We start from the raw sequence: 14,748 nt of genomic DNA, 5'->3' as shown, positions 1-14,748 counted from the left end.
TGACTATCCAATGAAATAAAGTCATTACACCAGGAGGAAAATGTAAACCATAACATAACAGATGGGCTTGTAAATGGCAATAATCTTGTAATGCAACCTGCTATTTTTACATGGAACTCTATCCAACACTGCTCAGCTAGGCTACTCTCCAGCTCTATATTTTAACCCTTTCACGCATAGTGGTCACTACAGTGGACAGCTATTCAAAGGCTGTTTTCTTGTATTTGTGTCAGTGTTGATGGTATACTTGCACATAAACACAACACACAGCGTATATTGTTCATTCGTTTGTCAAATTCACAAGTCAAAACGTATGTTGTCCACCTAAGTGGACATGTACAAAACTTTTTGAAAAGTACATGTTTAAAAAAAATGAAGTTCAAAAATCTTTTTTTCATGCCTAAAGATGAATAAAAATACTTAAGAAAAAAAATCCTGATTGAGGTTGTCATAATTCGTGCATGAAAGGGTTAAGGACAGAAATGAAATTTGTCTTCCTCACAAATAAAGCATGAATAAGATCCAAATTTGTTGAACTTTTGGGTGGAGTATCACTTAGAAGGAAGACTTCATTTGATGTGTTGTTTTACAGACAGGGGACCATGTCCTGCCATAATTTCACAAAAATACAATTTTACCATGTTCAGGCAGGGTCCATGTTGGAATTAGTCCATTGCGGACGAGGCACTACTGTGGGAGATTTTGATAGATGTGCTGTAAGTGAATGCAACTCTCTCTATTGTGGGTGTCATGTTTTTTGTGTGATATGCTGCTATCACCCAAGCTGCCGCAGTGACTGATGCATGGGATCCCTCTGCGTCCCGTTGTCTTACCTGTCTGAGAACTCTGCTGTCCACTGCGGGGCTTGTCTGCGTCATCACGCTTGCGGCTGTCCACCGAGCGAAGCGATTGGCTGCGAGAGAGATGGCGACCTTTGCCTAAAGGGGGGTGAGGCAAGGCCGGGGGAAGGAGGGGCGGGGGTTAGCAACCAGAGCTCCTTCATTAATGCCTTATATTTGGGACACAACCGTGACGTGATTGGTCACCCAGAACAGCATCAGCCAAACTTGGGACTTGTGTTGTGCTGTCTGTGTTAGTGTGCTGTGTGTGTGCGCAGTAGTCTCTTTATATTGTCAGCTGTTGTATAATGTTCCTTGTGATGGCATAACTAAATAGAAAAGACATGCAATAACATCAACAGTAATGAGTGTAATCTGATTTTTTAGCTGTCAGTCATGCACCGCCAGTTCTGTACAAATAAAGAAAGCTCTAACCAGTGAAACATTGCAGCTCTTGGTAAATGGCTTCAATAAAACAGAACTCTGATGTTGTTTTCATGTCCCTTTAGTCATTTGTGGGCTAATGATGTTGACATACTGCCTAAAAACCTGACCATGTCATTCTTATTTTTCATCGATCAAAGTCCCCTTTCCAACATGCACTCTTTAAGTCACAACTCTGACTTACAGAGAATGGATACATAAGCACATGAACAAGATGTTAAGAAAGGAAAGGTAAAGAAAAAGTAGTTGTAAAAGCACAGTTTGGACACACCACATACTTGTATTTACCCACAGAGCTTAAAGCACCCTCACTGACAGACATAGAAAAATGAACACGAAGAATAAGGAGCTTACCAGTGCAGGACTGCGAGTTGCAGGGCCGGCCCTCCTCCACTATGCCCTCACACAGGTACGACTCCTCCGGAGGTGACCGACAGGTCCGAATCCGGGTTTGGATCCCTCCACCACACTCGCTGCTGCACTGTGCCCATTGGCCCCACACACTCCAGCCACCTGGAGACACACAGACAGTAGTGGTTACTTACTGTGTGTTAACTTAGCAGCAGTGTTTTTCACTTGTAATGCCATGTGTTTTTGAGCTCATCTAATGGAGAGTGATCTTCAAATCCTACAATCCTCTGTGCAAAGCTTCAGTTTTGAAGAGCTGCCAAGGCATATAGTGTGTAGGAAGAAACACAGCTTGGAGCTGAACATCTCCAATCTTAAAAAAATGACAAATAAAAACAGATGCAAAATGTATGCCATAATGATGCTAACACAGCCCTACCTCATACTGGGAAGCCTACATTCCAAGAGTTAGGTCAGTCAAGCATACTGTGATGACAAGGTTTGCATGTATGTAGAATTTTGAATTTTTGAATTTTTCTGTCATAAACTGTGCGTGGCAGGCAGGAATGGAGGACCAAATGCAGAGTCCAGGATGTGAAAAGTAACTCAAAAAGCAGCTTTAATGCTGAACACTAGGAAAAAAATCTACTAAACTTGAAGATACAAAATAGGCTTGGCAGACAGAACACACAGACAGGTATGAGGAAGATCGCAATGCTGGACAGAAGAAAAGAAAAAGGTTTAAATACACAGGGAATGACGAGAGAACAGGAAAGTCATGGGGAACACAACTGGGGCAGATTACACACAACGAGACAGAGGACGCAAAGCTAAACATAACACACGAGACAAGATACCTTCAAAATAAGAGAAACAAAGCAAAACAAGGTGCACACAGACAGGAGACTACCAAAGTAAAACAGGAAGTAATGGGAACACACAGAGAGTTGCAGATAGACAGAGACATGACTGGGGAAGCACTGATATCATGACAGGCAGGGAACACCAAATGAAACACAAGGGAAACACAAGAACTCACAATAAATATAATCAGAGCCTCACAGAGGACGACACAGAGGGCAAAGACACAAGGGGGAATCCTAAATAATCCAAATCTAAACAGGAACAACCTAGACACTAGAGAATCAACTTAAGACTACCAAAAAGGACTTAAACACGAAACATAATATAAAATGACATCAAAACACGTGAAAATGAGCTAGGATCGAGACGGGCGCTGTTAGAATCAGCAATTAACCTTGTTACATTTCTACACAGTGTTAAGGTGGTTACTATAACCTTTAGCTTTTAAAGTAATTTCTAAAATTCTGTCTATTTCTAATACTTAAGAGTTCATAGAGTTGCAACAGTGATTACCTGTCAGAATAGTTATCCTTTGTATTACTACCTCAAGCTGCTTTTCAAGCCACTTAAAGAAGTGCAGACACTTTTCTTTCCAAGCTCCTTAGACTACAATAACCTGGATGACTGAGAACCTTCACAGACAGGTTCTGACAGGCTAAGGTTCTGCAGACACAACAACAGTTCAAAATGCTAGCACTAACCAGGGAATAATGCTTAGCTGACATAAACAAGAACTATATCCAATGCAAAAAGAATATATTTCAGGACGTTCCAAAAGCCCATTGCCCAAATCAGAGCTCTTCTGCAACCTCCAGCTGCTGACAATACTTCACATCAACCTCCAACCACAACTTCTACTGAAGCCTTCACCACCTCCTTTGCAGGATGCTTGGTCCCCAAGAAATTTTCCCCTTTCCAGGGAGCAGTAGTTGTAAAGACCGTTCACTTTGTTGCAACTTGACCAGTCAAACAAAAAAGAGCACACCCATCAGAAACTGTAGCTGTACCGACAGGCAGAGCTAAGGCAAATCCCCCACCAAGTTTACAGTTACTAGCAAACGTTTGTTTTGGTCAAAACATGCAAGCCCTGCAGGCTCTAATTGATTCTGGAGCAGAGCAAAGGTTTTTCTATCATTGATTGATTAACAATTAGGGATTAATGTGAAATATCTGAAAGAACCTGCTGTTTTGCCTGCTGTTAGATAGATTCCTGTAACCTCTAGCCTAGCCCCTAGGAAAGTATTTGGTTCGGTTGCTAGAAGGAGTGACAGTGATCAGGATTGTCATCTTTCATCACAGTGGTTTCTTCCATCTACCTTCGCCAGATTGTTAAGTTGCAGTTGTAATGTTAAGCTTCACTCTCTAGTTTTATGTTCACTTCATGACTAAATTGCCGTCTCTGTCTTCAGGATTTTTCCAGTGTGACTTTTTGTGGACGTGCTACTCAATACTGGACTGCACTTGGACTTTGAAATTAACCTTCTTGCCCACTCAAGAGTTTGCCTACCTGTTATTCATGTAACTCATTATTCATGTAAAGCTCAAACTCTTGTGCCTGGGTCCATCCACCTTGAGTTCACTATGACAAATGAACTTCTCAAACTAGCAACATGGACTTTATGTAGAAGAGAGCAAGGTCTGATCCTCTGCTTTACCTCCTAACCTTTGTTTCCCTTCAACTCACAGCAAGAACAATAAATGTTATTAATTAATACTGAAACAGCTGACAGTGTTCTTTCATTTATCTATATATTTGTATGTGTAATATGAGCAGCACTGTAGGTTGTTGAGAACAGATAAAATCACTACTAGGCCTCTAGGTAGGAGTATAATGAAGGTGTAAACAGAGCACTCACTTCCTCTCTTCTTTATATTAAAAATAACAGCAAACCTGATGTTTCTTGAACAAAGAATGTAGCCATCCATTCTCTGGCTCGGTTGGCTTTTCCTTATTTTAATGGTGCTTAAAGGAAAAAAAATGTATAGAGACAAAACTGCTATTACTGCTACTATTGTGAAGGAGCAGATTTTACTGAAACAACAACCATTCCCCAGATCTAACCAAGTTTTGTACCTAAAGTTGAAAGGCTCTTGAAGGCACCAAACAGGGCCATCATTTTGTCTGATATAGGGAGATACAGGCGACATCTGACAAAACAACATTAACTGACATCCTGGGATACGAATGCACAAAACACATAAACTACTGACGTCCAAGCATCTTCAGGATATTGCAGCACACCAAGTTGGACAACCAACTGAAAAACAATCCTCCCTAGAAAGTTCCAGGGTCCAAGTTTCATAAGCCATGTTCACAAAGGTGACAGGCAAAATAATCTTTTGTGAAGATCTCCCCAGGTCTCAATTTGTTTTTTAGTTTTTTATCTCAACTGTAAGATGAGTTGAAGGGAAACAAAGGTTAGGAGGTAAAGCAGAGGATCAGACCTTGCTCTCTTCTACATAAAGTCCATGTTGCTAGTTTGAGAAGTTCATTTGTCATAGTGAACTCAAGGTGGATGGACCCAGGCACAAGAGTTTGAGCTTTACATGAATAATGAGTTGCATGAATAACAGGTAGGCAAACTCTTGAGTGGGCAAGAAGGTTAATTTCAAAGTGCAGTCCAGTATTGAGTAGCACGTCCACAAAAAGTCACACTGGAAAAATCCTGAAGACAGAGACGGCAATTTAGTCATGAAGTGAACATAAAACTAGAGAGTGAGCCAATAGGAACAAAGTATGACTGATACAGGTTAGGATTTTACATTACACAAAAGAAGCCTGGACCGGCCACTGCAGACGATATGTGTTGACAAGGCTATGTCGTACAGGACACACACGTTTGGGCAAAGTTTTGCCTGCCTGAAGCACTCCTGCACTGCAAGTCTGTGTGGATCTCTTTTGGACACTGTGCCTTGGCATTCATCAGACATATGGGGAGAACATATAGCAGGCAGGTGTAGATACACGTCCTCCATCATTAGACCACAGTGCAATGGAAATAAGAGTCACTGTCACCATCTGTCAAGGGTCTGATGTCCAAGAATTAGTTACCAAACTATCCATATACACATGAAGGATCTGGTTTATCCAAAAGGGGCCACAGCATTAAAAAACACAATTTAGCACACAAAAAAGTAACCTGCATCAGACTGATGATATCTAGCAGCTAAGGAGGATCTGAGGGGAGATTTTTTCCTCTAAAACAGAGATATGATGAATGCCATTGTCACTCTGAAATTCCCTGTTTGGCCATTCTGATTTAATGTGCTCCATTAAGATGTGTGCTGATCTGAGGAGGAGCAGGCAGAGCACTGTCAGAATATCTCTGTCTCTCTTTCTCTCACTGTGTGTGTCCTGCATGCTCATAAATGTTTAACGTCACAGACAGATGCCTTTCAGCCCCCTCAGGCGATGGCAAATATGTATTAATCTGCATGAATAGAACATGAAGTTGGCCAACATCCAGACACACACGTTTTTAATTACTTGCAAATCAGTTTCCTTTAGGGTGAGGCCCTGAATGAGGGAGGGCACTGTGGAGAGCGCTTGATTCAGTCGAAAGAGTCAAATATACACACACACATGCACACACACCTCGATTCCTCTACAGCTGTGTGTCATCTCACCATGACAGTGTTATGAGTCAAACTTTATGGATTGAAGGAGACAAATTGCAGTGAAAAAAGTGTAAATGATTTCCTTTCCCTTCAGAGATGAAATTAGCAGCACCAGCGATCACAGTCAATATCTGTTTGCTGTCAGCAGACTGACCTGGTGGGGTCCAAGTGTTCACTTATGGCTGTGAAACTGGATTTGATCATGTGACTGCACTCATTCAGTGGATAACCAGTTCAGTGCAGTTCACAGTATGTACTGGAACACAACTTAAAACATCTCAACTCAACTCAGTGCAGCCTCCCTCTCCCCAGTCACCTCCTCCAGCTTGTCCGGGGGAACACCAAAGTGTTACCAGGCCAGCAAGCAATTCCTGGGTCGACCCCAGGGCCTTAACCCAGTGGGACATGCCCGGAACACCTCACCCAGGAGGTGCCCTTGTCAAATGACCGAACCAACTCAACTGACTCCTTTCAACGTGGAGGAGCAGCGGCTCTACTCTGAGCCCCTCCCGGATGGCTGCACTTCTCACCCTATCTCTAAGGGAGAGGCCAGCCACCCTTCGGATGAAGCCCATTTTCACCGCTTGCATCGATGATCTTGTTCTTTCAGTCACTACCCACAGCTTGTGACCATAGGTGAGAGTAGGGACGTAGATCGACCGGTAAATTGAGAGTTTCACTTTTACACTCAGCTCTCTCTTCACCACGATGGACCGGTACAGCAACTGCATCACTGCAGCTGCAGCACCAGTCCATCTGTCGATCTCCTGCTCCGTTCTCCCATCACTCATGAACAAGACACAGAGGTACTTGAACTCCTCCACTTTGGGCAGGAACTCATCCCTGACCTGAAGTGGGCACTCCACCCTTTTCCTGCTGAGGACCATGTCCTAAGATTTGGAGTGCAGCCAATCAGTAATAAAGCCATTCCAACTCCCTGAGCCAACATGCTGATTCTTCTGTGCATGTTAACATGCTACATTTACCCCCCTTCAGGTTATTTGAGTGGGAGTTGTGTGACACATGAAATAATACACATTACAAGCAGGGCTACCATTCTGTTACTATGGTAAACATTAATTCATGTATATGAGCCACAATGACAAACTGCAAGGCAAACTGAAAGAAACTGAGCATAGCCACTTAAAGCAGTGATCTGGACTCCACATGACATGCCTCAGCTCATTTAAGAAGCAATCCCACAAGTGCTGCTTTGCTTAGAGTCTTTGAGGTTGCTGTGACAACCTGCATGGGAGCAGATTAGCTAGCCAGGAAATCAGACCAGGAATGCACACAGCACTCAGTCAATTTCCAAAATAAGACACCGTGTGGAGACTGCATTTTTGATACCCACATCAATATGCCTATTTAGGCAGTTTTTAATTTATTTGTAAAAATTGTAGAGGGTAATGTCACTTGTAATGGAAATTGTGTATTTTGTTTGAGTGTTTTGTTTTGGGGTTTTTTGCTTTTTTATATAATTTTTAATATTCACATGTTTACATTTTCAGAATTGTAAAACCTTATTGTGGATCTAAGAGCCAAATTATGTGGACAATTTGCATCCAACTCATTGTGTAACGTTTTATTTGGTGGTATTTGATGGTTTGGGCCCCAGGAAGACTAGCAACCACTGTTGTGGAAGCTAATGGGGTTCCTCATAAATAAACAAATATGACTGGTGACACCAGACCAGAACTTAACCACTTAGAGGGATTCATCTTGAAGAACACAAAGTGTAATGTGACACAAAGGTGATTCTCAATAGAAAGGAAAAAGAGAAGATTTTAACTCATACTGGGATGTATCTGAGTACTGGGGACAAAATGATCTGCATCTACGTGATATGGGGTTGTGTGAAGGATGAAAAACAATTTAGGATATTTAATGCATAGATAGAATTAGAAATAAGATCTTATAGATCCATACCACACGTGTCTCTGGAGTAAGAATGTGCTTACTCCATAAAGCACAGAAAATGAGAGATACGTTATCCTCGGTTTAAAACAGCTGAAACAGCTTTTCAGAATTTTTTTTTTTCAATGAGAACTACAACTGCTTGTCACTGGGGCAGCATCCACTAAGGCACTGCTGTTATAGTCTGCACAGGAGGTACACTATTGTCTTGAACATTTGATGATAACTACAAAGACCGTTGATAAAAAAAAAAAGAAGAAGAAGGTGAAAACTGGATGTACAGTTACCCATTCATTTGGATTTTCCATTTATCTGTGGAGACAGCAAAAGAAATTTGACTGTACTCTTACTTCAGGGCATGTCACAGCTTATATCTATTACCATTGTTCACAAGCACTTTGTGTGTTTGTACCTTATACATGAATGATAGTACATAACTAATGCAGCTTTTCTTTAAATTGCCAAGTCTACACAAATAGCACGTCATTTTCATTCTATTATTTATAGTTTATAAATAAAGAGTTGGGTTAAAAGTTGTTGTCTTTATGATTCTTATGTATCATACGTTTTCTTAACTACTTTTGGAAAGCTGCACTGCTTTGGAATGAGTTTGTTTGTCAAGCAATGATAAAGTCACACAATTCACGTTTTATTAGAGCAGAAAAATGAAGTTAGTTTGCTTTTTAGCTTCAAGCTCGTCACTCTGTAAATATGATATATACAGAAACTGGGGTGTGATGAGTAAACATCCCTGAAGGCTACAGGTGGATGCTCGGGTGGTGGAGGGGTTGAGACAGCGTGGAGCAATGCAGGTCAACCATGACATTAATATGTCAGAAGAAGTGATGGAAAATTTAAAGCATAAATAGGACTCCAAATTGGAAGGGGGTGTTTGGTAACATGATGTGAGGAGAGTGAAGCATGTTTGTGTGTAGCTCCAGATCTGCCCAAACTAGCTCAAAGGCTTTTCTCCATTTAAACTGACTAAAGTCTTAAATGAGTTAATTCAGAAATGGTCCAGTGGACCATTAGAAACTCTCCATCCGGTTAATAAATTTAACAGAATACTACTACTACGACTACTTAGGTAACTAAACAGCAGTTCTGGATACATATAGTCATAAGTGTATGTGCACTTTAACAAGAGCAGAAACATTAAAGGCCTTAGAAAAAGAAGGAATAAAAATACATAAACTTGACTGAGCACATGAGCACAATCAGATACTGATGTTTTTGTGTAATAACTTCAGAGTGATTAGGACCCAAACACAGGACACACTTTACCAGGGACCAGCTCCAGTGTGTAAATCTGTAGTGCAATGAGCTAAAGGTGATTCCAGCAAGGTTCAAAAAAGGGCAAAAGGTCACAAGAACTAGACTAGGAACACAACAAAATAACAATATTCAAAGACATCCCAAACAGGAATAGAAAATGCTAGAAAATGACCAAAGCACAGAATTGCAGAAAATGGCTAAAGGGTTTGTGTGGAACAGAGGAGTGTTTATCCTGGGCTGAGTAATTAACTCACAGGACACAGGTTAGCTAAAAATGTGATGGTAACCTATTAAAGCAGGGATTACACGGTATAACAGGAAATGGCAGAACAGACACCTCAAATCATGACACTTGATGACATTCCACAGGACGAGCTAACATGGCATTTTGTCCACTTGAACACGTAATGCTCTCTGTTGGGTTCGGCTGACCCCTTTCATGTGATGACATGTAATCAGTTTAAGTGTGTTCTGTGGAGGTTTTTAGTGCACTTCTGTGTAAAGTAGGTGGCAAATGCTGCAAAAAAAAGAAGGCTAGACTAAGAGAGCTGCCATTGTGTGTTAGTGCCAGTCCAGTCACCAGAAGGGGAATGTCATTACCATGACAACGAGATGTTGCCGTCATCTAGGGCTGTTATCGCATGAACGCCTGAGACAACATGTCATATTTGAAGTAAGGAAAGAAAAAGGAGTAATGAAGAAAACAGAATTCAAAGAGGAATAAAAAGTGAGATACAGAGTGAGCCTGATTCATACAGCATGCTGTCCTACTCAAGGATAACATTCTGTAGTTTTCTTATCGCCAACAAAAGTAATCAAAGGAGCCAAAGCAACAATGAATTTATCTACTAACAAGTACTGCATATATACCAAATCCCGATACATAATCTTATTTCTCTGTGTCACAGAGCTCCACAGTATTGTGTAAGCCACACTGCACTTCACTGTGCATTAATCTGTGTCTCAAAACACTCCCCAGTAAACGCATCAATTCCTGCCGTTATAGCAACCTTGAGCTTTGGTTTTTAAAGAATAAAACTACATATTTGTTATTTTTTTTGATAGATCATCTCAGGAGACAATCTATTAACCTTTATTTGTGTCTCCAAGTTCTTTTTACACTGGAGCAAACCTCTGACCTCATATAAAATTCATATGAGCACCTCGTAGCTCCCTGAAATTCTGTTCCCTGACCTTGCTATTTGATCCCCCTAAATAAGTTCCCTGTCAAAGTCATTATTTTTTCATTTTTATTTGCCGGTACATTTACACCAAATCCAACAAGAGTACTGACTCAATGATTGATCTACCAGGTGACCAACAAACCACACAGGATTAGGAAAATATACATATTTAACTAAAAACTACAAGTGCACTTGAAGGCTTCATTGATACGCTCCCTAACGCTTCCCAAACCTTTTCTAATAGATGATTTTTGGCTTTTAATTGTGCTAAAAAATCTTTGTTATTAGTTGCTAAATGAAAGAAATAAAGCTGACAGAGCTTGGGTATTTAGACATCTGGTATGTGTCCCTGCTGAACAAAGAGTAGATATACACGAGAACCAAACGCTCACTTTTTTTCTCAAAGTCCTTCTTTTTGGGGGACTAAAGCCAGCCTTGTGAAACATAATAACCTTCAGCTACTCTCCTGAATCATTTTGGGTTTATTGTGAACAAATATGCTTCATGAATATAGAGAAACATGAACTGCAGTTTGGAGCAGGGGACCGGCGCGTTTTTTCTGTCGAATGAAGGCTTTGTCAAGGCAAGAGAAAAAGAGGGGGGTGGGTCCATTTACAGATAAGATTCATTCTTTTTCAGGGGGAAAAATGGAAGAAATGACAAGACTGTGAACTTTCTTTTCTTTTTCCTTTTTCCCTTTTCTTCCCAGTAATCAGAGTCAGAAAGGGTGAGGAGGGGATGGGGTGCGGTTGGGGATGTGGGTTCGATGGGAGGAGAGTAATGCAGTGTTGTCTTTCTCCCTCTGCAAGGACATTTCATTATATTCTCAATAATTCAGATGGGGTCTTTTGTCAGCACGCTCCCTGGTAGCAGGACTGATTGCAGAGTCCAACTCACCTCTGTATTCCTTAAACTCGCCCCTCCTTCCAAAACATTCTCTTTATTTTGACCTTCACTTGTCTCCAAAAACACACACGTTCCCCTTCATTGCACTCGTGTGTGTGTGTTGGGGGGTATCGGTGGCTGTGCAGTTCCGTGCATGTGAATCATGCGCTTTTGCTGGGTCCATAATGAACTTCCTGAAAGTCACCTTCACCTCCTATTTGGAGTGATGGGATAAGTGGATGGGCATCTCCTGTTACAGCTCCAGTTTCTGCACCTTTGAAATCATCAATAGCTGCCACTAACCACACACACACACACACACACACACACACACACACACACACACACACACACACACACACACACACACACACACACATAAAGCTCTTATGGCTACAGTTACTGCAGACTTATTGATTGAGTAAGTATGTGCATGTGTGCACAGAGCTATGATGGAAAGGAAAAAAATAGAAATATGTTGACAGCTGTTGAGGAAACAAGTAGGCAGCTGCAGGGTGGGGGTCAGAGAGCGGGAGTGAAGATGTTAAGAAAGACAGAGACAAGAGGACAGGAGGCAATAATCAGGAAAACATGAAACTCGGGCAGAAAAATGTGGTGACGGGTTCACACAAAGCTGTGTGGCTGAATGAAGGATAAGGCGAATGCTGACACCCAGAGGACAGAAGCAGTCAACTGCATGGCAGAGATAACAGGCGGTGAAAGGGGGGAGCGGAGGGGGGAGGAGAGACGGAGATGAAGGCAGACAGGAACAGAAAGAGGGGAAAAAATGTTCGGACAGATAAGACGAAAGAAGGGAAATGAAAGAAGTGGAGAGAATGGTAGGCTGCTGTCACCGTGTCCTACGAGAATAAAAATGTGCATGCGAAAGCGTTCTCATAAAACAGGGAATTATGCTCCCACATTTATTTTTATTGACTGTGTCTTCATTTGCAGCAGCAGGAGATTATAAATTTCATTATGTGATATTTCTTAGAGACAATATGCTGTTAAATTCAGCAGACTGACGCTCTGCCCTGACTGGCTGTAATGTACCAACATGAACTACATCTTATAATCGACTGCATATTGCCATAATTAACAGAGGCTTTCTAAATGAATAGGATGGCGTTTGCCAAAGTAAATGGTTCTCACATGGCCTGTGAAAGGGAGAACAAAGGGCTTGTATCGCAGTGTCAAAGGAGCATTTCTAAACCTTCGCATTACGAAATTAAAGCTCTGATTGTGTATTTTATCAAACTTGAACTGTAACGCAGGTCTTAAGAATCATTCAGGTACAAATGTGCACCTTGTAATAACCACCATGGCATTAGCAAACCATTAAGGTTGGGGTGTTTTTAGCCACTTTCTAAATAGGCAACTTTTCAGAAACTAGAATATGTCATACATCTATTTTGGTATCACAGGTTTTCTGCTGAAAGCTTTTGTGTTTGGGTGTAATCCTGCCCCTAAACCTACTGTAGATGTGTCGCTGGTGGTCTGGTGTCTGTTCAGATGCCAAAGATTGTAAACATTATACTAATTTCCAGTTCGATCTTTTTGCCACTAAAGTAACTTTGCACGAGCAACATTAATAGTTCCAAATAATCCTTATGTTGCACTGAGCATTGATGCAGCTCCTCAGTTTATCCTCTGTCTGAAACGAGCACTTTTACCTCTCGTCCCCCAACATTTAAGCCAACTGCTCCTTCTACACAACAAGTTTGATAAGCAAGTTGGTGGAGCTACTTTTCTCACAAGTGACGCGCACCTGAGATGCTACATTAGGAATTCTGGATGGATCCTGAACTCTTGTCTTCTGGGAATTACCTGTTACCTCATGATTTGAATCTTTGACTGTATTTAATATGAGCATGAACTATTGTAACTGTATACATGCAACAGCAAATAGATTCCCTGTGAAAAAATTATTTCTGCCTCATCTAAATGGGATGGCAGCAGCTCACACACACTTATCCACAGAGTCACTAGACTTGGACTAGTGTGATGTTTTTGTTGTTATTCTTTATTATTATTTTATATGACATTTCCTTGTCAAGAGCAATAAAGATTTAGCAATTGATTATTATTAAATAGTTTTTATTATTAAATAGGGATTTTTTTCAAATAGTTTGCTGCATTCACTGTTAGCACAATTTTGCCTTCTACATAACATAAATAATAAACCCAACAAATAAAACTCTTAACACAACTGCATGTTAAGACATTTATCACTCTCTCTCTGTAGAGTGAGGAGTTTAACCTGTTAGTGAACCAGGCACTGAACCCCACCCCCAGCACCCAGTCAGCTCCCCATGCCAGTCCCAGGTCTCTGGTGACTTTGAGCAAGCAGTAACCTGCATGGCAAGTCAGCAGCATTTTGCTCCGAATCCTGGTTTCAGGTGTCAGCCTTTAAAAAAGCAAAAGTTTGAAGTTTGGTCTTGTTTGTTTGTTTTAGAAAAGAAGGACCTCTAACCTCTGTAGCAAATGTTAATCAAAAAAGAATTGTCTCAGTGTATGTAGGTACTGGTTTTTAGAGGTTTTGAACAGCAATACAGATCTTGGGTCTAGAGCCAGCTATCATTTCATGAATGCAAGGGTGTGGAAATGATGTCTTTGACACTGCAAGAAGAGATCGGACTATGGTTGGAAATGAGGATTATTTTCTGTCGTCACTTGCAAGGACTTGTTAGGCTCCATAGGCATTTAAATAAATGAATAAAAGCAAAAAGTAAAATCTTTAGCTTCCTGTTCTAACACATCAAAGACCCAGGATGTCTATTTGCTTGAAATACTGTCTACAGTGGTTAATCCAATCAAGCAACAGAAGTGAGTTTTGCAAAATTGTTCCCAAAATATAGCAACATCAAAAAAAGGCTGTGATAAGCTTGTAATGCCGATGGATTTGACTATTTTGGAATCAAAAAGCAGTTTAAACTGACCAAGATTTATACAGGCCTGACAGACAATTTTGTTGTTTTGGCTGTAGAATGAAAAAAAAATTTCTCATCACACAGGACTCATTTGAATTTTCTTATACTGGTTGAGAAGTACAGTGATTTGAAGTGCACATGGTAACATGAAGGCAGAGCTGATTTTTTCTGTCCATGTTCAGACAGCAGTACTTTGTGGATGCCTTGTGCTGCAATGATACTCCAAATATGCCTGCAAAGCTCACATTCTCCTGTTTGAATTTTGTCTCTTGCCCAAATTGTTATGGAGTTATCATTTAAAATTGGGCCCTTTAAATAAAGGGTTAAATGACACCAGTTCTCAACTCTCATCTCTGCTGATAACTTTCTGTTTCTTCATTACTGTAAGTGACATTTTGTACTGTCAGCCAGCTTTAACAAAAATAACTGTCGCAACCTGTAATA

The 14,748-nt window shown here is 40.8% G+C and overlaps 1 protein-coding gene across 8 annotated transcripts in view; it reads right to left on the bottom strand.

Moving 5' to 3' along the window:
* The window catches only part of adgrb1a (adhesion G protein-coupled receptor B1a), a 206,080-nt gene that overhangs the window by 108,635 nt on the left and 82,697 nt on the right, over positions 1–14,748 (bottom strand). For all 8 annotated transcript variants that reach the window (XM_076889693.1, XM_014410906.3, XM_012924834.3 and 5 more), the window contains 2 exons: positions 1,638–1,796; positions 834–938 (listed from right to left, as the gene is read on the bottom strand). In XM_076889693.1, the coding sequence (XP_076745808.1) occupies positions 834–938; positions 1,638–1,796 (264 nt within the window). The remainder of the gene's footprint in view (positions 1–833; positions 939–1,637; positions 1,797–14,748) is intronic.

This window comes from Maylandia zebra, linkage group LG11 (genome assembly GCF_041146795.1).
Source record: "Maylandia zebra isolate NMK-2024a linkage group LG11, Mzebra_GT3a, whole genome shotgun sequence".
NCBI classification, from domain to species: domain Eukaryota; kingdom Metazoa; phylum Chordata; class Actinopteri; order Cichliformes; family Cichlidae; genus Maylandia; species Maylandia zebra.
This window is presented reverse-complemented; position numbering and strand designations above follow the sequence as displayed.